At 38.1% G+C, this 24,924-nt stretch overlaps 1 protein-coding gene across 1 annotated transcript in view; it reads right to left on the bottom strand.

Annotated features, from left to right (window-relative positions):
- Window positions 1-24,924, bottom strand: part of RYR2 (ryanodine receptor 2) — a 537,004-nt gene that overhangs the window by 241,260 nt on the left and 270,820 nt on the right. Inside the window, exons 38-46 of the mRNA XM_088842508.1 lie at window positions 23,550-23,693; window positions 19,689-19,962; window positions 14,677-14,791; window positions 12,852-12,984; window positions 12,544-12,647; window positions 9,433-9,568; window positions 8,719-8,905; window positions 6,910-7,015; window positions 3,429-3,549 (exon numbers count right to left, since the gene is read on the bottom strand). Coding sequence (XP_088698634.1) covers window positions 3,429-3,549; window positions 6,910-7,015; window positions 8,719-8,905; window positions 9,433-9,568; window positions 12,544-12,647; window positions 12,852-12,984; window positions 14,677-14,791; window positions 19,689-19,962; window positions 23,550-23,693 — 1,320 coding nt within the window. The remainder of the gene's footprint in view (window positions 1-3,428; window positions 3,550-6,909; window positions 7,016-8,718; window positions 8,906-9,432; window positions 9,569-12,543; window positions 12,648-12,851; window positions 12,985-14,676; window positions 14,792-19,688; window positions 19,963-23,549; window positions 23,694-24,924) is intronic.

The following is a 24,924-nucleotide window of genomic DNA, read 5'->3' as shown; positions in this document are numbered from 1 at the left end:
CTGATGCTAGGAGGGATTGGGGGCAGGAGGAGAAGGGGACGACAGAGAATGAGATGGCTGGATGGCATCACCGACTTGATGAACATGAATTTGAGTGAACTCCGGGAGTTGGTGATGGACAAGGAGGCCTGGCGTGCTGTGATTCATGGGGTCGCAAAGAGTCGGACACGACTGAGCGACTGAACTGAACTGAACTGAAGGCGTAACACAGCAAAACAAAGACATAAAAGTTTCTCTCTACGTTCTCCATTTGTTGTTATTTGGTCGCTAAGTCACGATCAACTCTTTATGATCCCATAGATTGTAGCCCTCCAAGCTCCTCTAGAATCAGCATTGCCAGGAGAAATGTCAATAACCTCAGATACTCAGATGACACCACCCTTATGTAAGAAGGCGAAGAAGAACTAAAGAGCCTCTTGTTGAAAGTGATAGAGGAGAGTAAAAAAGTTGGCTTAAAACTCAACATTGAGAAAACTAAGATCATGGCATCTGGTCTTTTCACTTCATGGCAAATAGATGGGGAAACAATGGGAACAGTAAGAGACTTTATTTTGGGGGGCTCTAAAATCACTGCAGATAGTGATTGCAGCCATGAAATTAAAAGATGCTTGCTCCTTGGGAGGAATATGACCAACCTAGAGAGCATATTAAAAAGCAGACATTACTTCACCAACAAAGGTCTGTCTAGTTAAAGCTTTGGTTTTTCCAGTAGTCATGTATGGATGTGAGAATTGGACTATAAAGAAAGCTGAGTGCCAAAGATTTGATGCTTTTGAACTGTGGTGCTGGAGAAGACTCTTGAGAGTCTCTTCGACTGCAAGGAGATCCAATCAGTCCATCCTAAAGGAAATCAGTTCTGAATATTCATTGGAAAGACTGATGCTGAAGATGAAACTCCAATACTTTGGCCACCTGATGAAAAGAACTGACTCATTTAAAAAGACCCTGATGCTGGGAAAGATTGAGGGCAGGAGGAGAAGGGGACGACAGAGGATGAGATGGTTGGATGGCATCACCAACTCAATGTACATGAGTTTGAGAAACTCCGGGATTTGGTGATGGACAGGGAAGCCTGGCGTTCTGCAGTCTGTGGGGTCTCAAAGAGTAGGACACAGCTGAGTGACTGAACTGAAAGTGGAGAAGACAGAAAGCTAGGGACCAATTTTTAAGGTCCAGCTTTCCTTAAAATTAGAATGAGTATTCGGTTAGGATGACTTTTCTGTCACCTGGAGATGTGATTGAGTAAGGTTAACACACATGAAACTTCACTTCCTAACAGTAATACAGCTGGTATGTAGGATAAGCATCTTCCATTACACAGCAGTCCCCTCATTCTGGATTTGAGTTATTAACAGCCTATTTTCCCTGGGCATAATTCATGAAAGAAAAGGGTCATCACGTGTACTTCCTATTTAATCAAATTTTCTAAGTACATCAGTTCTGTTCAGTTCAGTCACTTAGTCATGTCCAACTCTTTGTGATCCCATGGACTGCAGCACGCCAGGCCTCCCTGTCCTTTGCCAAATCATGGAGTTTACTCAAACTCATGTCCATTGAGTCGGTGATGCCATCCAACCATCTCATCCTCTGTTGTCCCCTTCTCCTCCTGCCCTCAATCTCTCCCAGCATCAGGGTCTTTTCCAATGAGTCTGTTCCTCCCAACAGAAGGCCAAAGTATTGGAGTTTCATCTTCAGCATTAGTCCTTCCAATGAATATTCAGGACTGATTTCCTTTAGGATGGACTGGTTGGCTATAAAAGCAATATATAAATGGGACTTCTCTGGTGGTCTAGTAGTTATGAATCTGTCTTGCAACACAGTGGACGCGGGTTCAATCCCTGGTCCAGGAACTAGGATCCCACATGCAGTGGAGCAGCTAAGCCTGCGCATCACAACTATTGAGCCCATGTGCCACAACTAGACAGTCATGCACCGCAACGAAAGGTCCCACATGATGCAACAACGATCATGCACCCTGCAACTAAGACTTGACCAGTCAAATAAATGAATAAACACTTTTTTAAATGACATATGTAACAATATCCAATAGGGTCTTTAAAACTGAACAAAACTCCAATTGGAATAAGGGAAAATAAAGTATAATTTGGATCTAACATATCTTTTAGGTGCCTTCAGTAACTACTTGTATCTTTTTATATGAGGCGGTGTGAATTATAATACCAAAAGGGAATTAGGCCTTGGGCCCAGACCATGTGCCATTTGTGCTGTAGCCTGGGCCATGACAGAGGCTCAGCGTGAGAGAGGACTGGGACCCCCTCACTCCATTCCTCCCGGACTGCCCCCTCCGATCTTCTCCTTAGACCCGGGCAAGGGCATGAGGAGCCACAGCTTCTGGGTATTTATATGCAGAGTCTGTTGATTTTATTTTGTATGCTTTTGAATTAGTACCGTAAACTAATAATAGACAGCTTCTAAACCAAAAATGGCATGTTGTAAAAAAAATAATAAATGTTGGGTCAAAGTAGGGAAAATAAAATCTTTTAAAAATATGTTCTCCTTAGTCTTAAAAAGACTACTTCTTTGAACACACTGGGGATTTTTAAATCCCTAAGTCAAAAGCTATGACCATCATTTTACGGGGAAAAAAAAAAGCATTATGAGAAAGTGACCATGAATGGGACTTCCCTGGTGGTCCATTCGTTAAGACTTCACCTTCCAATGCAGAGGGTGCAGGTTCGATCCCTGGTCAGAGAGCTAAGGTCCCGTATGCCTCATGGCCAAAAATCCAAAACATAAACAACAGAAGCAATATTGTAACAAGTTTAATAAAGACTTTAAAAATGGTCCACATCAAAGGAAAAAAATCTTTAAAAAAAAACAGAAAGAAAATGTCCATGAAAACTATCAAAAAGAATGAATTAAAGTATTGCTGTCAAGAAAGACAGTAAAGAATGGAGGACCAAAGAACTCTAGGAGAGAGATTAGACAGACAGTTGAGGTGTCTATTTCTTCTTCTCTGGAAACTGCAACGTCACATGAAAAAGAATAAAATCCCATTGGAAACATAGCTGTTTAAAAACAAGGACTACAGAAAATATTTTATAGAATAATGTACTTTGTGGTTCATTTTTTAAAAGAAACTTATGTAATTGTATTATGCTGCAAGGAAAGAAACTGTGAGTACTAATGACATTATTGAAAACAACACATCATCCAATGTCCTGTGCTCAGTCAGTCATGTTCGACTCTTCCTGATGCCATGGACTGTAGCCCTCCAGGCTCCTCTGTCCATGGGGATTCTCCAGGGAAAAATATGGGAGTGCGTTGCCATGCTCTCCTCCAGGGATCTTCCCAACCCAGGGATCGGACCCAGGTATCCTGCACTGCAGACAGATTCTTTATCATCTGAGCCACCATCATATCATCCAATGTCCTACTGAATTACAAAGAATGGACGATTGCCTTACCTTTGGCTATTGTGGGCATCTGAAAAGCGATGCTGATTACTCCCACCAAATCTCCCAATGGAATCAGAGATCTCAAAATAGACCTGATTCTGATGGCTTCTCCCTTGGCAGCATGAATCAACTATAGGCAGAAAAACAAAGGAATGAAGAATATTGTGTAAAATCAATGTTCTAATTCTATCTGGAAAAGTTAAAGAATGGGAATCTAAGTCTGAAATAATTTTCTGTTAATTACACACAAAATTAGATCTCTTCCATAATAGAACCACTCTATGATCCAGCAGTTTCACTCCTGGGTATATATCCAAAGAAAAAAACACTAATTTGAAAAGATATATGTACCCAAATGTTTACAGCAGCATTATTTATAACTGCATAGATACAGAAGCAACCTAAGTGTCCATCCACAGATGAATGGATAAAGCTGTAGTGTATATATAAAATATATATATATATATGATATATAGCAGCTGTAGCAGCAGCATGATATATTATTGTATTATTATATATATACCCTGGATACTCTAGAGTGTATTATCCTTAGTGAAATGAGTCAGACAGAGAAATACAAATACTGTATGCTATCATTGTATGTGGAATCTAAAAACAAACCACAAATGAACAAATGTAACAGAAACAGAAAGAGACAACAATTATAGAGAAAAAACCAGTGTATACCAATGGGAAGAGAGAAGGGTGGAGGGGCAAGAGAGCATGAGGGAATTAAGAGATAAAATTGTTACATATAAAATAAATGAGATACAAGGATATATTATATAGCACAGAGAATATAGCCAGTATTTTCTAATAACTTTAGAGTGTAACCTGTAACAATCTTGAATTACTATGTTGCACATGTGAAACTAATATAGTAAAGTAATTATACTTTAATTTTAAAAATTTAATTAAAAATAAATAATGAAGTTGACCCTCTCACAGAAATTGCCACTTCAGGCTTACAGATAGATATTTACTTGCCCACACCAGTTTCACTGACTTCAGCACACACGGGTCATATATTGCAGTCTAGGCCAACAGGTACATCCATTAGAACAATAGCTTTTATCCTCTTTAGGGTATTAAAATACTGGATTAGCCCAAAAGTTCACTTGGATTTTTCCACACCATCTTACAGAAAAACCCAAATGAACTTTTTGGCCAACCCAATATTTTAAGCCTGATAAGTCTGTGAATGCTTACCCCTCAATTTTACACATACATATCTATCCATAAAATGAGCAATCACACAAAGGGAAAAATTGTTATCTCTAGGTTCTGAACACATACTAATATTTATGACTTCTTTAGTCTCTTGCTTGTTTTGTGATGAAAATGTAACTGTATCTGTACCTATCTACACTGATTTCTCCCAGGAATGGGTTTATAATGGGGGGAAATGATGAACATGGATGCTAGGTCTGTTAGACCTGGGGTCTCCAATCTTCTTCTGGTCCTTTAGGAACTGAGCTGCATGGCTGGAGGTGAGAGGAGGGGCAAGCCAGCAAAGTTTCATCTGCATTTACACTTGCTCCTCATTACTCACTTTAGGTGTCACTGTCTCCCACGATCCCAGGATGGGACTGTCTAGCTGCAGAACAAGATCAAGCCTCCCACTGATTCTGCATTATAGTGAGCTGTATAATTATTTCCTTATATATCACAATGTAATAATAATAAAGTGTACAATAACTGCAAGGAACTTGAATCATTCCCAAACCAGCTCTCTCTCCCCAGTCCATGGAGAAACTGTCTTCCACGAAACCTGACCCTGGGGTCAATAATGGTTGGGGACCACTCTGTTAGACCTTCACTGGCTAATAAAATACCTATGAAGAATGTGGATCTGTCATGGTTACAGGTCGCAGTCAGTCTCGGAAACAGACTGGACGCTTCCAGAGCCAGGGAGTCATTTGTTCCTTCACTGTAGGGTTAGAAACACAAGCACAATTTCTAACACCTAGGAGACCTTTCAATTGCTGAAGATGAATAGATCTCAGAAATGCCAAGATTAGCCCCTTATTAAGTCAGTTTTTTTCCCCTTTAATATAGTAGAATAAGAATCTTCTGTTTACTAGCACTATTTCTCTTGTGATTCCTTTGATCATCTACTTTAATAGGGAAAGAACACATATTGTCAGCATAAAGGATTTTGTCTGAAATCACTCCCAACACACAATTTTTTAACAATCAAGTCCGACCCCATGAACTGTAGCCTACCAGGCTCCTCTGTCCATGGGATTTTCCAGGCAATAGTGCTGGAGTGGATTGCCATTTCCTTCTCCAGGGGATCTTCCAACCCAGGGATCAAACCCAGGTCTCCCACACTGTAGACAGACACTTTACTGTCTGAGCCATGGGAGGGGCTCTAAGTCATTTAGTGTTTTTTTCCCTTTAACATAGTAGAATAAGAATCTTCTATTTACTAGCATTATTTCTCTTGTGATTCCTTTGATCAACTACTTTAATAGGGAAAGAACACATATTGTCAGCATAAAGGTTGTTGTCTGAAATCACTCCCAACACACAATTTTTTAACAAGCAAGTCCTATTTACCATAATGAAAAACTCACTGGCGGCAAGTTCGTACAAAAAATCAGACTCCAGGTTTTCTAACATTCTAATATTTCTTAACCCTGAGATTCCTCTCTATTCACAACAAAAGATTACATCCAGAAAGCAAGAAAGTTTTAACCTATGGGTGTGAGAGAGAAACAAACAAAGTGCCCCTGAAACCAAACATTTGAAGGGTAGGGAGAAAGGTGACTGAACAGGCACTCTGGCTTCATGCTCAGAGCAGTCAGAAGTATGTCTGCCTTCCTCCATGGCACTGGTCCAAATCTGCTACAAACTCTGGCTGTTTCCACCCATCAACAGATAATGAAGCTGATTTCACAGACCCTGGCTAGCATTCTTTAAATTAATACAATGGGGAAAAACAGAAGAAAGTATAAAATATCAGAATGTATCACAGAGAATCATTCCACAAACTTCAACTACATTTTGGTCAGAAAGTTTATGAAAACACTAATCAATAGCTTTCCTTTCCCCTAACCTGCTCCTATTCACACATTCCCTTAAAAAAGTGGTCAGCTCATAGCAGCTCCTTCAAAAAGACTAAATACTGTATAGCAAGGAAATAATTCTTGAGAGGAGTGGTGCTTTAGGTACACACTAAAACAGGAAAGGACATTATATAGGAAAAAATATGCTCTTTCCCTCTTAGAGTGTGGCAAGTCTTATATGAGTTTTAGAAATACATTAGAAACTGATTATTCTATTAATGAATCATACTGAAATCTCATTACTAATTTTTATAACCAAGGTATTTCCAACTAAACACACACTTGTTCAGCAATTATGCTGCAGTTATTATTTTTAATGGAGCATGAAGATTACTGGTTTTGTGCTCTTTGTCAGTGATGGATCTCTTAACAGAGAGAGATAAGCCAGGATTTTTACTCCTGGACTCCAAGACACTTACATGCATTTCAGGAGCACAGCGTCCTAACAGGTCAATCAAAGCTGCATAAAAGGTCATGATGGCATTTCCCATGTGGATGGTATCATCCTCTTCCTCTTCTGTATCACTTTCATGGATTTTTCAAAAGAAACAAAGAAAAGCAAACAGGATAATAAAGGAACATTTCAGATTTATTACATACTTCTCAAAGAAAAGGTACCAGCATGGTAATTAGTTCTGCCTCTGACACTTTTCACATATGTGTTTAATATAAGCTTGTCATTTCTAAGAGAAAAAAATGGATTAAAGATATGATTTGAGATTCTATCACCAAGAACACATGTGTGGGAAATTTAATACCAAACATCCTTTGAAAGGAAAAAGACTTGTTAATTTGATGGTGTCTGCTTATTTCTACTGGCAAATTGATGGATGGAATTGGTAAATTTGATTTTCTATACAATACACAATTAGAGAAAAGGTGATAAAGATCTGTCCTACAAGACTCCTAGAACAGTGATTTTCCCAGAGTACTTCATAAACGTGATTTCACTTACTTGTCTTTCTGTTTACTGTGCCCAACCACCCGCTCCCAAGTAATATGACATGAAAAACATAAATATTTCATTATTTCATTGATGAGAGATAAATCTGGATGGCCCTGGAAGATCACCTCATTCTTCCCTTTGGAGGCCTGGCAGACAGCTGCCTCAGCTGGACTTAACTGTTTGCAGAGTGACAGGAAGACTTGTTGACAATATTGTTCCTGGCCTGCAAGGCTGTCTTCCAAGCTCTCAAGTGCACAACCACTCATGTGATACTTGACCAGCAAGCTCTTGATGTATATTCTACTACTTAGAAAAACTAAGGGATCCCTAGTTTGTCAACAACTAACTGATAAATATATAACATGCTTTTGGAGTGCTACTGTCCTGGAACCCTTGCCTTAAAGTAAATAGAACATTTATCCCAGATCTCTAAGTGGGAGAACCAGGATTTGCAGGACAACTTCTCTGCTTGGAAGTTTTTTTCCACTAAGCCTTATGTTATACTACACCAACAGTACTAGCAGTGTGGTTACATGTCCCCCAAGCAGGACACTCAGCTCCACAGATTAAAAGAATAGGAAGCTGGAACTTCCCTGGTGGTCCAGTCATGAAGACTCCACACTTCAACTGCAAGAGAGACAGGTTCCATCTCTAGTTGGGGAACTAAGAACCCAAATGTCACGTGATGTGGCAAAAAAAGGGCAGGGGGCAATGTGCCTGGGTGAACTTATTGCTGGAACTGAGTTAACAACAAATACACTGGTGAAATGTAAGTCAGTCACTGCCTCCCTTTATCATCACCAAGTCCTAAACAAAGCATTTTATTTCTCAAAATGACAACATCCCCTTTTCTTTACTTTGCCAATATACCATTTTACTTAAGTCCCCATCCTCTTGCTAAAGGCCTCTTTCTCACTTACAATTATCATGAAAACTCATTCCAGCTATCCTCCCAGTAAACTCTAACTTCAAAGGCTCATCTGTCATCTTTTATAATAACTCACTATGCCATAGAGCCTTAGGAAAATTCACAAAATACATCTCCTTCTACAATCTCAGTTTCTTTTTACTAAATCCACACAATATTCCTGATGTCTCTTTGTTCATTCACCCTATTCCAGCAGCAAATTTCATCCTTTCTCCCAAAACACGTTTGATTTTCAGGGGAAGAAATCCTGAGTACTGGCGTATTACACTACAATTAAGAGAACAAAAATTTATTTTGTAAAATTAAAAGTCAAGTAGTATCGGTGAATTTTAAGAGTGTGTATATTTGACCTACGGGGTTTTGCTGGATCCCATAGTTGGTGAGGGACCATCTCGAGAGGGATCCTCGGCTATTTTTATGGCTTCTTCCATGGCTGCGAGCAGGCCATTCCCACCTTCCCCCCTCAAGGCAGGACCGAAACACTCAGGCCTCCGGATGAGCAATCTCACCACGACATTTGCATTCTCCTCCACGCTTTCCCCTAGGATCAAAGGGGAAACAGGAAGAAACAAGCATTGACTACTTGGAAGTTCAGATGAAACAACGTTATACTAATTCATTTACATCTGAAGAAAAATAACTAAAATCAAATAAGGCAGTAGCAGAGCCAAAGTTCAAACCAAATGACTAGGGTTCTGTACATAAGACACAGGAAAGCACTTTTCTTTCAATTTACATATCAAAGTAAAGAAAAGCATGATGGAGACAGAAACTATTTATTTTGTTAATTTGTTACACAGAGTGAAGATCCTAGCTATTATTAGAGTCTAATGATATAAAGAGCAAGAATCTAAGTGCCTAAAAATTTTAATTTAATAATGAAAGCCTAGCATGTATCAAAATAAATATTTTAAAATAAATGATTACTGTGAAAAAACTTAATGATTACAAAATAGTCAATTTCTTTACTACTATTTACTTCCTTCATGAAAAGGCTGGGATGCCTCATTATTTTACGCCTTTTTTTTTAAATAATGTTTTAAAAAAACCCTACGAGATCCACCCTACCATTACAGAAGACAGCAAATCTGAGAAAGTCAAGATATCTCTCTCCTTCAACTGGATTCCACCCAATGTCTGGATAACCCTTTGACACTAGCATCTGGCAACTCTGCAATCCACAACCAGCCAAATACCGAACCACCTACAACAGAGAAGATAAGCATAAGCATCACCCGTGGGGTGAGAACCCGTTTAGATGCTTGCACTAGACATGGTAAATCATATCCTCAAAGGACGGTTTAAAAATCACTTGCAGAAACACATTCATTTTAATCTCATAACCATCTACATGAACTCCCTGTAATAAAACCATAGAAATCAAGAAATACTGACAAATCATAACAAGGTGCTGTCACAGTAAGAATGTTTACAAAGCAACTTCATGAAAGAAAAATACCCCTAAATTTCATGCCATATGAGACTTTTACCCACAGGAGTTGTAATACTGATAAACTTCAAAAATGCCTAATGATTTCTGGCCCAATATAAAACCTGAATCCATCTGAGATATTGAAAGTTCCACCTGAGATATAAAGATGTTTTAAAGAAGTTAATTACTCCCAAACTAAAGTATCAGTTTAATGGGGGGATAGGTGTGTTGACAGAACACCCTAGAGAGATAGAGAAATCTAAGCTCAGAGAAGCTTAGAGTCAAATATCCTTAGGCTCAAACCTGACCTGCATTAGGGCTTAGTCTATCATGAACCATGTATCATGTCTTAGTGTCCTGAACCATGGGTTTACTATCTGTAAAGTTTGGGGTAACACTCCCTACCTTTCTGTATTGTTAAATTTAACACATTAAAATTTCTAGTTAGCTTGGTATTTTAAAATATTCCATCTTATGTGAATATTGATCCTCTACAAGATTTCATCACAGAACCAGTTTTAAAAAGAAATGCCTAAAGCAGATGGTAAGAGAAGCAACTTATTAAAAAAAAAAAAATTACATCTAGCTCAGTCACAAGTGAAGTCATTCTTAAAAATAAACACATAATACAGCTAAAAATATTTTACATCATCCTCATTGAGGTATAATTTATGTACAATAAACTCATCTATTTAAAGTATAAATTCAATGAGCTTTGAGAGATTTATCCACCTGTAGAACACCCACAATGAAGATGCAGAGTGTTTCCACTGCTTCTCAGATCCCATGCTTTTTGCAGTCCATCCCTCCCTACAAGCCGAGGTCTTGATCACCTGTTTTCTGCCACTACAGACTAGTCTGCATGTTCTAGGACACTGATACCTGCAGTCACACACTGTGGGTCTTTCTGAGTCTGGCTTCTTTCATTCAGAATAATGACTGAAATTCATTCATGTTAGAGTACATGTCAGCAATCCATTCCTTTTAAAGCCTAATCATGGCATTTTGCTACTTATGGAAATATCCCAGTTTTTTTTTTTTTTTTTTTTTTGACCAGCTGATGGATGTTTGAGTTGTCTCCAGTTTTGGGCTCAAGTGAGTAAAATTGTTAACAATATTCATGTACACATCTTTGTAGAGACATACATTTATATTTCTATTGAGTAAATACCTAGTACCAGAAAGGTTAGGCATGTATTTATGATAAGTGAATATTTAACTTATTAAAAATAATGCCAAACTGCTTTTCAACTGACTAACCATTTTTCATCCCAACAGCAATAGATGAATGTTCCAGTTGCTCCAAAGCCTACTCAGCATTCAGCATTGTCTACTTTAAAAAATAAATACTAGCCATTTTATCAGTGTGTAGATAAAAATATTTTGGATTATATATGGAAAAAATTTTCCAGAGGTTATTCAGAGATGCAAAGCTGCATGATGCTTGACTAGCACATCAGAAGGATTTGAGGAAGAATACACTTTTTAATGCCTTCAACAGCTATGCACTGACTGGAAAAAAGCGGAGAGTGACAGAGAAAAAGAAAGCCCTGTGTTCACTGGCCTTATATTATACAAAGAAGTAGATTTTGAAAAATACATATAGATTTTAAATATAAGTTTAAACCATAAATATTTAAACTACAGCACAGATAAGGAAGAGTAGAAAGGTAGCTTTGGAGCAATGACTGGAAGGATGTCTGGAAAAGACCCATGAGGACATCCGGCGAAAGAATACTCCAGATGGAGAGAACAGCAAGTACCAAGGTCCCAGGGCAAGGGCAGACCTGGCAAGTTCCCGTCACAGCAAGGGGACCAGTGTGGCTGGAGTAACAAGAACTGGAGAGTGGCAAGAAATGAAGTAAGACAATATGTGATAGTCAGATAGGGTAGGAACTATTCAAATGCCTTTTACTGTTGCTCAAAGTGAGAAAGAAAGTCTAGAAGGTTCTGGGCAGAAGATTAACATGAAACTTTCAAGAGACTCACTCTGGCTGCAGGGGGGGCTCAGGTAGACTATTTAGAATGTAACTGCAAGTAAAATATGGGTTAAATTTATCCATATTTTGGTAAACATAGATATGGCTTACTATGATTAGAATGCACAGCCTTTAGTATAACTAGATATACCTTGCACTGTAATATGCAAACTTTTGTGATATAAATTATATACATGAGATGTTAAAACAACCTTTTAAGAAAGTAAATATGCATAACGTAAAAGTGACAGCAGATTATTGTAAAAGGACAGAAACATCCAAGAATATAAAGATTCTCTTTCCAAAGAAAAATGCATGTGACTGGAGAAAATATCTTAAATTTCTTGTTCTTTATAACTTAAAATTATATTACATATAATAGTATGTATACTATTACATAATAACACATAGTGTATTAGTCACTCAATCGTGTCTGACTCTTTGCAACCCCATGGACTCTAGCCCACCAGGTTACTCTGTCCATGGAATTTTCCAGGCAAGAACACTGGAGTGGGGAGCTACTTCCTTCTCTAGGGAATCTTCCCAACCCAGGAATCAAACCCATGTCTCCTGCAGCACACAGAGATTCTTTACTGTCTGAGCCACCAGGGAAGTCTATTACATATAATAAGTATAACATATTTATAATACATAGTATATTATAGTTATAACAACCTATAATTATAACTATTTATAGCTAAATATCTTGAGAAACAACTATAAACAACTGTAACTCACACAAGCACAGCGGGCAGAGATTGTGCCTACCTTTTCCAGATCTGGCTCCCGCAAAGCTAAAGCTAGTTCATTATTATCCATCACCGAGGCTGCTGCCACATCCAGTGGTGTTGAACCTCTCATAGCTGGTGAGGCTGTCGATTAAATCAAAGATGGAATAAAACCTGAATTGTAAGATAACTCTGAATCCCATATAAAGACATACTTTCACACAGAATTTCATTTCTAAATACAATGCACATTGTACCGATCCAAAATAATTTAAAGTTTAGTTTTAAAATCCAGTTTGTATATCACTTTTATCTTAAAGATTCAATGAAAGTCATACATTTACTTACCAAGACCAACACTGCTGTTTTCCAGTAAATAACTGAGATGATCAAACATAGCTTTCTGATTCTGCCTACTTATACGACAGAAGTAACAGAGAAAACGGCAACAGTTGGCCACCATCTTCGGAAAAGTGATTTCCTACATAAAGAGCATTTAGTTAGCTGGGAAAGCAAAGAATCTTTGTTAATAGTGAGTTCTGAAGCTGAGGTCTCAGTCAGATTGCCCATCCATGTGTGCCCATGTCTACCAAGCCTCGGGTACTGAAGACCTCTGAATGTCCAGATGAGGGCTCACCTAGTCCTAGAGCCACCAAAAATCAAGCCTGGCACTAACAGGAAACCTCACTATTGTCAATGGTTTGATATGGAATTAATCTACAGCCCTATACTTAAAGGTAGCATGAGCCTACTTTGGGATTCAGGCAGGCTCAACTGTGATTCTTGACGCCCACTATTAGCTGTGCTTCTGTGGAAAATTAAACTATCTCACTGATTCTATTCTGCAAAATTGGAATAAGATGGATAAAATTTACTTTAGGCAAAGGAAGGATAGTTCAATGAGGCACTTTGTGAAAAATACCCAGTTTAATATTTGGAACCACATAATAGCGACTGAACTGAACTGAATAGGATGTTCTTATCATCAACGTTGTTGTTGTATTATTATTAAGATTCCACGAATTCAGACCTTCCCTGACTGGCACATGACTTGTCTCCTGTGATGAACACTCTTCCTGGAAGGTCTTATCTGCTAGGCCCCAGCAAACATATCTCCCTTGACATCTAGATCTTATTCTAGTATACCATAGATCATCCCCAAAGATTCCAAGTTCTTATTAAACAGAATATTTTATAAATATCTTCATAAGTTTGTCTAACCAAGAGTCTGAACATGAGAAATATGGACTCAGGAGTTCAGTGGAACCAACTGTTGTCTGAATCAAGGGAACAGTTGGGTCTGGAGAGCATGTTTTTGTTATGGACTTTGAATGTGATGGAAATGTATTTAATTTTATAAAAATTAGCATACCATTAACTGTTATAGTTTCCAAATATCTTCTAAATAAGAATAATATAGAAAATAGCAAGTTACATGACAAATTATCAGGTTTCCCTGGTGACTCAGATGGTGAAGAATCTGCCTGCAACACAGGAGACCTGGGTTCTATCCTTGGGTCTGATCCCTGAGTCAGGAGATCCCCTGGAAAAGGGAATGGCAACCACTCCAGTATTCTTGCCTGGAAAATTCCATGGACAGAGAAGCCTGGTGGGTATAATCCATGGGATCACAAAGAGTTGGATACAACTGAGTGACTAACACGTTCACTTTTACAAGCAAATTATCAATATCAAAGAAAAAAACTTCAGTCAGGCCTCTTTATCTGCAGGTCACACATCTGCAGATCAAACAAAAAGCAAAAACTACAGAATGTTCTAAAAAGCAAAACTACAGAATGTTCTAAAAAGCAAAACCTGAGTTTGCTATGTGCCAGTAACTATTTATATAGCATCTATATTAGGTTTTATAAGTGATCTAGACATGATTCAGAGTATATGAGAGAATGTGCATAGGCTTTACACAAATACTATGCATTTAACCTAAGGGACCAGAGAATCTGTGGATTTTGGTATCTGCAGTAAGGTCCTGGAACCAATCACCTGTGGATCCTGTAGAGGTGACTGTAGAAGCACACCCACCTCTCAATCTGTAAGGGATTGTTTAAAAAACAGTCCTAAGAGGATTTACAAAATTCACATCAAGAACACACAATGAATGTACTCTAGGAAGCTGTAGTAAATGGCATGCCAAGAATTTAAGGGTTTCCTTTACCTTGGACTCTCCACCTCCAAGGACATTCACCATGACCTCCATCACTGTCTCATGCATCCCAAGTGCCCTCATGAGATTAGGATGCTGGTAAAACACTTTATTGTTCATGATATCCCTAGAAAGGACAACAAAAGTATAAGCGAAGCAAAGTGTTGTAGCAAAATTTAAACAAAAATTTATCTGAGATCATGATAAGTATTTTGGAAATAATTACTGGCATGTATGGACAAGTAAGAGAAATCATCACCAAGCCTTAAAAGTAAACAAGGATAATTGGGCTTTTCTCAAAAATACAGAAAGTTTTCCAAAGATATTATACAAATCATTTACTCTTTGTAAGAAATGCACTAAATAAGTAAATATTCATTTATATGGCATAGAGTTTGGGACACTTATCATTCCTAATTCCATGGATATCCAAATTCAACCTTATTTTGTACAGAAATATGAAGCAGTGTTATTCTTACATTCATATGAAAGTTCCTATACAAATAATTGCTGTATAAGTATCTCTTCTTTTCATATACACTGTTTTTAGAACTATATTCATGATTTGTATGTTTAAGAACAGTAGTGTCACTTCCTGCTACATTTATGTTATTATTCTGGTGAAATTCTTTTAAAGGCGATGTATTCTCCAAGAGACACCGAACTAAACTGAAGTCCAGGTTCAAGTAATCCTACTCATTAAAAGGGACATTTAAAGAAATGGCAGGAAATGATACCTAAAATGTTTCATTATTATTGCATTACATATTATTATAATATGCAAAGAACTGATGCTTTTGAACTGTGGTGTTGGAGAAGACTCTTGAGAGTCCCTTGGATTACAAGGAGATCCAACCAGTCCATTCTAAAGGAGATCAGTACTGGGTATTCATTGGAAGGACTGATGCTAAAGCTGAAACTGCAATACTTTGGCCACCTCATGCGATGAGTTGACTCACTGGAAAAGAGTCTGATGCTGGGAGGGATTGGGGGTGGGAGGAGACGGGGACGACAGAGAATGAGATGGCTGGATGGCATCACTGACTCGATGGACATGAGTTTGAGTGAACTCCTGGAGTTGGTGATGGACAGGGAGGACTGGGGTGCTGTGATTCATGTAGTTGCAAAGAGTAGGACACGACTGAGCATCTGACCTGAATTGAACTGAAAGGCATTTTTAAAGATCTTAATGTTTTAACAATCATCGCAAAAGAGAACTCGGTTAATTTTTATTTTTACATATATCAAATCATGCAAGAGTCTTTTCCATAAAACATTTTTCTGTCAGAATCAGAGCAAGAAAATAACATACAACTGATAGGAAACTTGAAGCTTTACTTTTGAATCTGATTACTTTAACTGAGTTACTCATCTTTTCTTTAGTCCTATTCTAGCTATATCAACAAAGTGGAATAGTATGATTATTTTCTTTTAGTTTTAGTTCTTCACTTTTAATTTATTAATCAGTTTGTTCAGGTTGTGCTTATGAAGACAGCTTTTAGGTAGCACTACTCAGAAAAATGACTTGGGGGCCCAGGGCTAATCGTGTGTGTGTTCAGCTGCTCAGTTGTGTCCAACTCCAGCCCCACAGACTGTAGCCCGCCAGGTTCCTCTGGACACGGAATTTTCCAGCCAAGAATACTGGAGTGGGTTGCTATTTCCTACTCCAAATCTTCCTGACCCAGGGATTGAACCAGCGTCTCTTGTGTCTCCTGCATTGGTAGGCAGATTCTTTACCACTGTGTCACTTGGAAAGCAACCCAGGGATAATATTAGGTCTGATCTAGTTCACGCAAAGACAAATAAGGTAAAGGCCTCCTTTCCTTCACAAATGATAGCAGCATATTTGCCAAGAGAACCTCAACTCTCAAACCACAGATGTAATCATGAGATTTGCCCTCCTGTTAATTCAAATCCTTTTACATGACCGAACTTTGGAAGGTATCTAATTGAAAAATCTCGTTTGCTTTTAGTTCAAGGTAAATTAAACGGATCTTTAATTCTACCACCAGCAGGCAGGTTGTCACTCATTAAATGTGTCACTTGGGATCTTTCTAATCCCACAAAAAAAGTAGCATTTTATCTTGTTTCATAATCATTTTGAGTTTTATCCCTATTGAGTGATGTTTATGTTAATAGTACCTCTTACTGTTACATGGTCATTTAGAAAGAAGTACTCTCCATTTCCTGGAAGACTTCCTTTCTCATTTAATTAAGATCACTTCTCACCAGAGGCTCCCTCAGGTTAGATTTAAGCACTAATATTCCAAAAAAAGGCTCATGCACAGACAGTCATAAATAAAGAACATAAAATTAGCTTATGTTGTTTCAATCTCTTTGTTTTCTTTCTTTGTCCCAAAAGTACACTGATTTTTAGTATGCAATCATTATAAGGATTTCTGGAATATAACCTCTCCAATTTGGGATTTCAAACATTTAATAGTCCCACAGGAAATACAAAGCATAATGTTCTGAATTTAAAATGTACATAAATATCACATAATTTGTGTCTTTCCATACCTCGTTTTTTTTTTTTTTTTTCCCCTCAGAATGAATTTTTTAGCCAGAGAAAACATCGGTTATTCTGTTTCCTTAGTTGTTTTTCAAAGAGCCAACTCCACGGTTTTTTAATCCTATTTATGGATTACTTGTGGATGGTAAAGACTCCGCCTTCAATGCAGGCGATTCCTGGAGAAGGGAATGCCTACCCACTCCAGTATCCTTCCCTGGGGGATTCCATGGACAGAGGAGCGTGGCAGGCTACAGTCCACAGAGTCACACAACACAACGGAGTGACTAACATACACACACTATTAGTGTTTAATTTTACCTGTCACTAGATATCATTATCTCCTCTTTTATCTGTTATTCAAAGAACCAAATTAGCTTCTTTGGTAGTGAGGGGCCTACGTATTTGTCTTTTGCATCACTTTTCAGCATTCTACATTCCAGAGTTTTACATCTTTACATTTAGGTATTTCTTTCTTATGAATATTATATAGCTTAATATAAGCTTTTATTTTTCTCTGGTTATTTTAATTCTCTTATATTTTCTTTTTTAAAGATTTTTTTTTATGTGGACCATTTTTAAGTCTTTATTGAACTTACTACAATATTGTTTCTGTTTCATGTTTTAGATTTTGGCCATGAGGTATGTGGGATTAGCTCCCCAACCAGGGATTGAATCCACACTCTCTGCACTAGAAGGTGAAGTCTTAATCACTGGACCACAGGGAAGTCCCTCTCTCATATTTTCTGATTCCCAAACCATGCAAGCTTGTTAATGACTGCTTACATATATGCATATATGTGCCAGTAACATACTCACTGAAACAGATTACCTCCCACTCTTCTGAATTCCATTTTCTTTTCCATTATATACACACAGCCTTTAGAAGGCCTTTCAATGAGAACTATGTGACCTTTTGTTGAATTATGATCACTAGTTTTGTAGTTGAGAATTCTAAACATTGTTTCTTTCTAAGTGTCTGGGCTTTTCTATTTGCTTTCAAAATATTCTATTTATCACTGGCTTTATGGAGTTTCACTACAATCTACCCAGCTGTGGGTGTGGAAATATTTGTACTCTGCTGCTGCTGCTGCTAAGTCGCTTCAGTCATGTCCAACTCTGTGCGACCCCATAGGAATAGGTAAATTCATGTTTGTCATCAGTTCTAGAAAACCTCAAGCCAACAGCTCTCCCAAGTTCTCCTCTATAGTTCATCTATTCTGTCTTTTTCATAAATCCTATTCAGCATATTAAGGATCTTCTTATACTGTTCCCCAGGTTTCTTAACTTCTCCATCAGTGCTGCATTACTAATCTCCTCAGATCTATGATTCCATTTATTAATTCTCTTCAGTTTTATTTATCTTTACTCTTGATACTTTTATTTATCACTGTTCTTAATGCCAATTATTATATTTTTCACTTCTAGAACTTCTCTGTGGATATTTTTCAATTTTTCATGAGACTTTTTGTGTGTCTCATTTTGAGGATTTCATTTGTTTATTAGCATTTTTAAACATTTTAGATATAGTAACTTTGTGTTCTCTTTGTGGCTTTCTGTGACTTGAAGTTCTTGGGGGAGGTGTTCTAACTCCACTCTTCACTGTACCTGCAGACCAGCCTGTGGTGCACTATTTTCTTAGGTGCTCTGAACTTTCGGACTGGGGGCTAATCTTTGGCAGCATGGAGGCTTTTCCTGTTCACAGTGAACTGAGTTGAGAAAGCACAGCTTCAGGCCAAATTTTATGTTTTGTATTTCCTCAGCTAGTGGATCCTTAGACTATGCATGAGGCATAAATGTTAACCCTGTCTAAGGCAAGCAGATGTCAATTGCTACATATAGGATGGATAAACAACATGGTCCAATTGTATAGCAAAGGGAACTACATTCAATATCTTGTGATAAAACATAAAGGAAAAGAACATGAAAAAGAAAACAAAAACATATATATATATATATATATATATATATATATATATATATATATATATCCGAATCACTTTGTTGTATATCAGAAACTGAGACAACTTGTAAATCAACTATAATTCAATAAAGAAAATGTTAACCCTGAAATTTACATAAAGTACAACCTATGATGTTGAATTTTCAGAATAGTTGTTTTATCCCCCATTATTTTCTCAGGAGACATGGAGAAACTTCTTTATTATCTCCTGCTGGTAATATCTGTACCCCTACAGATTTTAATGTGTTTTTATTAATCTGTATTTTTATATATGATTGGATATCACTGAGAAACTAATAAAAAAACAAATCTAAGATATTTGTCATGTACCACAGCCACCTTGGCATCTATTTGTAAAATTAGTCATGCTTTATTATTAAGCAATTTTCCTATTTAGCTTTAAAACATAATCTCTATAAAACTGACAATCTAATGATCATAAAATCTAGATGGTGTATTTATGCTAAAGTGCCTGCTGTGCTACTACTGGGATAAACAGAAAGAAGACGTTTATAAGTCAAAGGTTATGATATCAATAGTTAAATAACTTACCCTAATCCACGAATCATAAGTTTCTCTTCCTCTTTGCCCATTCTCACACTTAGCAGAGAACGAATCTGACCAAGAGATGCCAGCAGACTGATGGTATCCTCCACAGAGACACCATTTATAGTGTAGGTCTTTGGCAGAGCCCGTACCAGACCCCCAATGCCATCATACTGTCGATGGAGCAATACAAACATGGCCCTCACCAACTCAGGGTCTTCAATAACAGACTCTTGAGCCCATCGGACCATGGTCTCAGAAATCAACTGCTGAAGAGTGGCTGCAAAGTAATCATGGATACTTAAGAAAGGAAAATAATAAGGCAGATTAGATGGGCATTTCAAATGCATATTTTAGATAACCCAAAAGTGAAAGTGAAGTCACTTAGTCATGTCTGACTCTTTGCTACCCCATGAACTGTAGCCTACCATGCTCCTCTGTCCATGGGATTTTCCAGGCAAGAGTACTGGAGTGGGTTGCCATTTCCTTCTCCAGGGGATCTTCCAACCCAGAGATCGAACCCGGGTCTCCTGCATTGTAGGCAGATGCTTTACCATCTGAGCCACCAGGATATAACCCAAACTGGCAACTATATTTCTACAAAAATTGAAAAGGAACAATTTTTTGAAAAAATATATTCTTTAAACAATTATCAGTGTCAGTGTGTCAATAAAGATGAGTTAACAGGCATGCAAGGATAAAAATACACAAACTATCTTTAAAAACTATTCTTATAACTAAGGCATTTCAGTTCAGTTCAGTTCAGTCGCTCAGTTGTGTCCGACTCTTTGCGACCCCATGAATCGCAGCATGCCAGGCCTCCCAACTCCCGGAGTTCACTCAAACTCATGTCCATCGAGTCGGTGATGCCATCCAGCCATCTCATCCTCTGTTGTCCCCTTCTCCTCCAGCCCCCAATCCGTCCCAGCATCAGGGTCTTTTCCAATGAGTCAACTCTTCGCATGAGGTGGCCAAAGTATTGGAGTTTCAGCCTCAGCATCAGTCCTTCCAATGAACACCCAGGACTGGTCTCCTTTAGAATGGACTGGTTGGATCTCCTTGCAGACCAAGGGACTCTCAAGAGTCTTCTCCAGCACCACAGTTCAAAAGCATCAATTTTTCTGTGCTCAGCTTTCTTCACAGTCCAACTCTCACATCCACACATGACCACTGGAAAAACCATAGCCTTGACTAGACGGACCTTTGTTGGCAAAGTAATGTCTCTGCTTTTTAATATACTGTCTAGGTTGGTCATAACTTTCCTTTTAATTTCATGGCTGCAATAAGCATCTGTAGTGATTTTGGAGCCCAGAAAAATAAAGTCTGATAACACTGTTTCCACTGTTTTCCCATCTATTTCCCATGAAGTGATGGGACTGGATGCCATGATCTTAGTTTTCTGAATGTTGAGCTTTAAGCCAACCTTTTCACTCTCCTCTTTCATTTTCATCAGGAGGCTTTTGAGTTCCTCTTCACTTTATGCCATAAGGGTGGTGTCATCTGCATATCTGAGGTTATTGATATTTCTCCCAGCAATCTTGATTCCAGCTTGTGCTTCTTACAGCCCAGCGTTCCTCATGATGTACTCTGCATATAAGTTAAATAAGCAGGATGACAACATACAGCCTTGATGTACTCCTTTTCCTATTTGGAATCAGTCTGTTGTTCCATGTCCAGGTCTAACTGTTGCTTCTTGACATGCATATAGGTTTCTCAAGAGGCAGGTCAGGTAAGCTATTTCAAAATTATAGCACCTTTTCCAGAACTACTATTAGCAATCCATAGGGAAATCAATGGGTTATCCTATTACTTTTTTTTTTCTTTGTTTCGTTCATTTCCTCCCAAAAGATTTGACATCATATATCCTTATAAAGGTCAGTCATGGTCATTCAAGGAGCTTGTTTTTTAATCCAACTGTCTCCTCATTTAAGTACTTAGTATTAGTGAGTAATCATGAAATTACATTTATCCTTCATTTAAGTACTTAGTATTAGTGACCTCATGAAATTACATTTCTACTTCAATTTGTATCCCTAAGTGTCACTTACAGTGTCTTCAAAGGATTTGACTGTGAAGCTGTATTAAGTTGAAAAGTTATCCCATGCACAGACGATTACTTGCAGTGAGATCAGCAATAACAGCACGTTCAGACCTCTTAAAACGCACAGTAAAATCATCAAAGCCAAGTAGGCCTGATGAGACTGACTCATGTTATTGTTGTTCAGTCGCCAAGACGCATCTGGCTCTTCGTAAGCTCACAGGCTGCAGCATTCCAGGTGTCTCTGTCCCTCAACATCCCCGGAGTGTGCCCAAGATCATGTCCAGTGAATTGGTGATGCCATCGAGCCAGCTCATCCTCTGTTGCCCTTTTCTCTTTCTGCCTTTAATCTTTCCCAAATCAGGGTCTTTTTCAGTGAGTCATCTGTTCACATCATGGGGCCAGAGTATTGAAGCTTCTGATTCAGCATCAGACCTTCCAATGAATATTCAGGGTTGATTTCCTTCAAGACTGGCTGGTTTGATCTCCTTACTGTCCAAGGGACTCTCAAGAGTCTTAATTCATACATAGGTACTAAATTCCTATCATCAATACACTGGCTGATTTCCAAAAGAAAATGCTAATCTGTTTTAATCTATTCCTTATTAAAGAAAAAAAAAAAAAAAAACCACAGCTCAGATTACCATCTGAGAACCTGCCCACAATGCAGGAGACCCGGATTTGATCCCTGGGTCAGGAAGATCCTCTGGAGAAGGAAATGGCTACCCGCTCTAGTATTCTTGCCTGAAGAATTTCATGAACAGAGAAGCCTGGCAGGCTACAGTCCAAACAGGGTTGCAAAGAGTCAGACACACTTTACTTTTCACCAATTTTAACCAAATATAAAATTTAGATAAAATGCCAATATACTTCTACATATCTCAAAACCATGTAGTCATTGTTAATAGGTCAAAATCATAAACCTGATAATAACAAAATATGCTTCATAAGATACTCTGAACTCTGATTTTGAAGACCTGACTCAAATGTGTGATACCAAAAAATAAATTTAGAAGTAAATATATGGATAAAAGATTTCCAATGTAAGTTAGTGGGAAAAAACACAAAATTTGCATGAGTTTGTTTTTTTTTCTTTCCATAAAAGCTGTTAATAAACTGACACTGCCTTTTAAATGAATGGAGTCTCAGAAGTGAGACAGTAAACAAGCTGATCTTACAGACCTACTTCATGAACCCTTTCTGGATAAGTGTGCAGGTCTGAGAGACCCACTGCCTCAGTGTGCTTTATTTGGTTTCACAGAGTATCAGTTATGATATCAGCTATGACTTTTCAGTTAAATAGGAGGTGGATGAATCAGAAATGCATAAGGCTCTAGGAAATATTTCCAAACCAAAATATAGTTACAGACAATATCTCTTTAACTTTAAGAAAAGGTTTATTTAACTTGATGCAAGAATATTTGAAGGTCAACAGCAAATATTTAGATATGAAGGCTAAATTATTCATTTTATACCTTCTCTTGATAGACTCTGATACAATTCCTGTCTTATTTATTTTAATTGGAGGCTAATTACTTTACAATATTGTAGTGGTTTTTGCCATACATTGACATGAATCAGCCATGAAATCTTTACTTCTCTAGGGATAGCCCATCCACCCTTACAAAACTGATATCTCTCAATCTGTTCCTGCAAATATAGTCTGATGCTGCTGTCTTCTTCTAGTGGCTATGGGGATCTACTTAACAATCTGATTCTTGCAAGTTGCAAATTCAATTTTCTCACTGGTTCACCTAGTATGATATTTGTTCAAACGATGAATAAATGTCATGGTGGAGTCATTTTGGCAGTGCCCTTTCATAGCTTACATGACTTCTTGGAGTCACTCTCAACTGGCTTTTCAGCTTGCTTCTTCTTCAGGTATGTCACCTTTTCTACCAAGGACAGCAGGCGTCCTCTAATAGTTAAATCATTGTTTCCATCCAGAGACCTATCTTCATCCAGCTCAATTCCTAGTAGGAAGAAGACAAAGAGAAATAAGAAAAGAACAAATAATGTTTAAAAAATACATTGGGGGGAAACAATTCTCAGGTTTTGCAATTTTTTCCACTTATAGCTTAAAGCAATGCTACCATGCCTAAAACATCTGAGGAAACCAAGTTAAGTGATCTTTTCCACTAGCATTCACAGGTAAGATTCATTCATTGCTCTCTTTTTCTGCTTTCTCTTTTTCCCCTGTTTTTGTGAGACTGGAGCTATCAGCAGCTAGCACAAAATACAAAGCCAAGCAGAGAGCAAAAAGACTCTTTTAGGAGTTAAAATCTATTCTACTACTTAAGCTAACCTTAGGCATCTCTTGACCTTGGGCACTGTCTAGACCTATGGTTCTGCCCTCCCTAAACACCCTGCTGACTTTTTATCCTCCTTACTTGCCTCCAGAAATATCAATGATATTTTAATAATTTGAGAGACAGTGCATATATAGTTAGATATCTAAAACTAAGGAATATTTTATGTCTGAAGCATTTTAGAGTATCCCTTTACTTATAGCATATGTGTGCATATTTATTTATAGTATAACCTTCTGGCAGTCATTTAGTGGTTCCTCATTCGTAAGCTGAATTAATATACTTTTACTGTCTTCATTAAAATAAAATACCACTTAAGATATGGCTAATTTGTCTTCTTTCATCAAGACACAGACTTATTCACATCACTGCATAAAGAGAGGGAAAAACCAACTGACTGGATTCAGAACATCCAATCAATTCCATTTTTAAAGTTCTAAGAATAAAAAGACGGGCATGTGTACTCAGTCGGGTCCAACTCTTTGCAACCCCATGGACTGTACAGCCTGCCAGGCTCCTCTGTCCATAAGATTATCCTGGCAAGAATACTGGAGAGGGTTGCCATTTCCTCCTCTACGGGATCTTCCTGACCCAGCGACTAAACCTGTGTCTCTCATATTGCAGGCAGATTCTTTACCACTGAGTCATCTGCTGCTGCTGCTGCTGCTAAGTCGCTTCAGTCGTGTCTGACTCTGTGTGACTCCATAGATGGCAGCCCACCAGGCTCCCCCATCCCTGGGATTCTCAAGGCAAGAACACTGGAGTGGGCTGCCATTTCCTTCTCCAATGCATGAAAGTGAAAAGTGAAAGTGAAGTTGCTCAGCCATGTCCGACTCTTAGCGACCAAAAGGACTTTAGCCCACCAGGCTCCTCCACCCATGGGATTTTCCAGGCA

The sequence above is a fragment of the Moschus berezovskii genome, chromosome 12 (genome assembly GCF_049115385.1).
Source record: "Moschus berezovskii isolate FMDL1 chromosome 12, NW_MosBer_1.0, whole genome shotgun sequence".
Classification (NCBI taxonomy): Eukaryota; Metazoa; Chordata; class Mammalia; order Artiodactyla; family Moschidae; genus Moschus; species Moschus berezovskii.
This window is presented reverse-complemented; position numbering and strand designations above follow the sequence as displayed.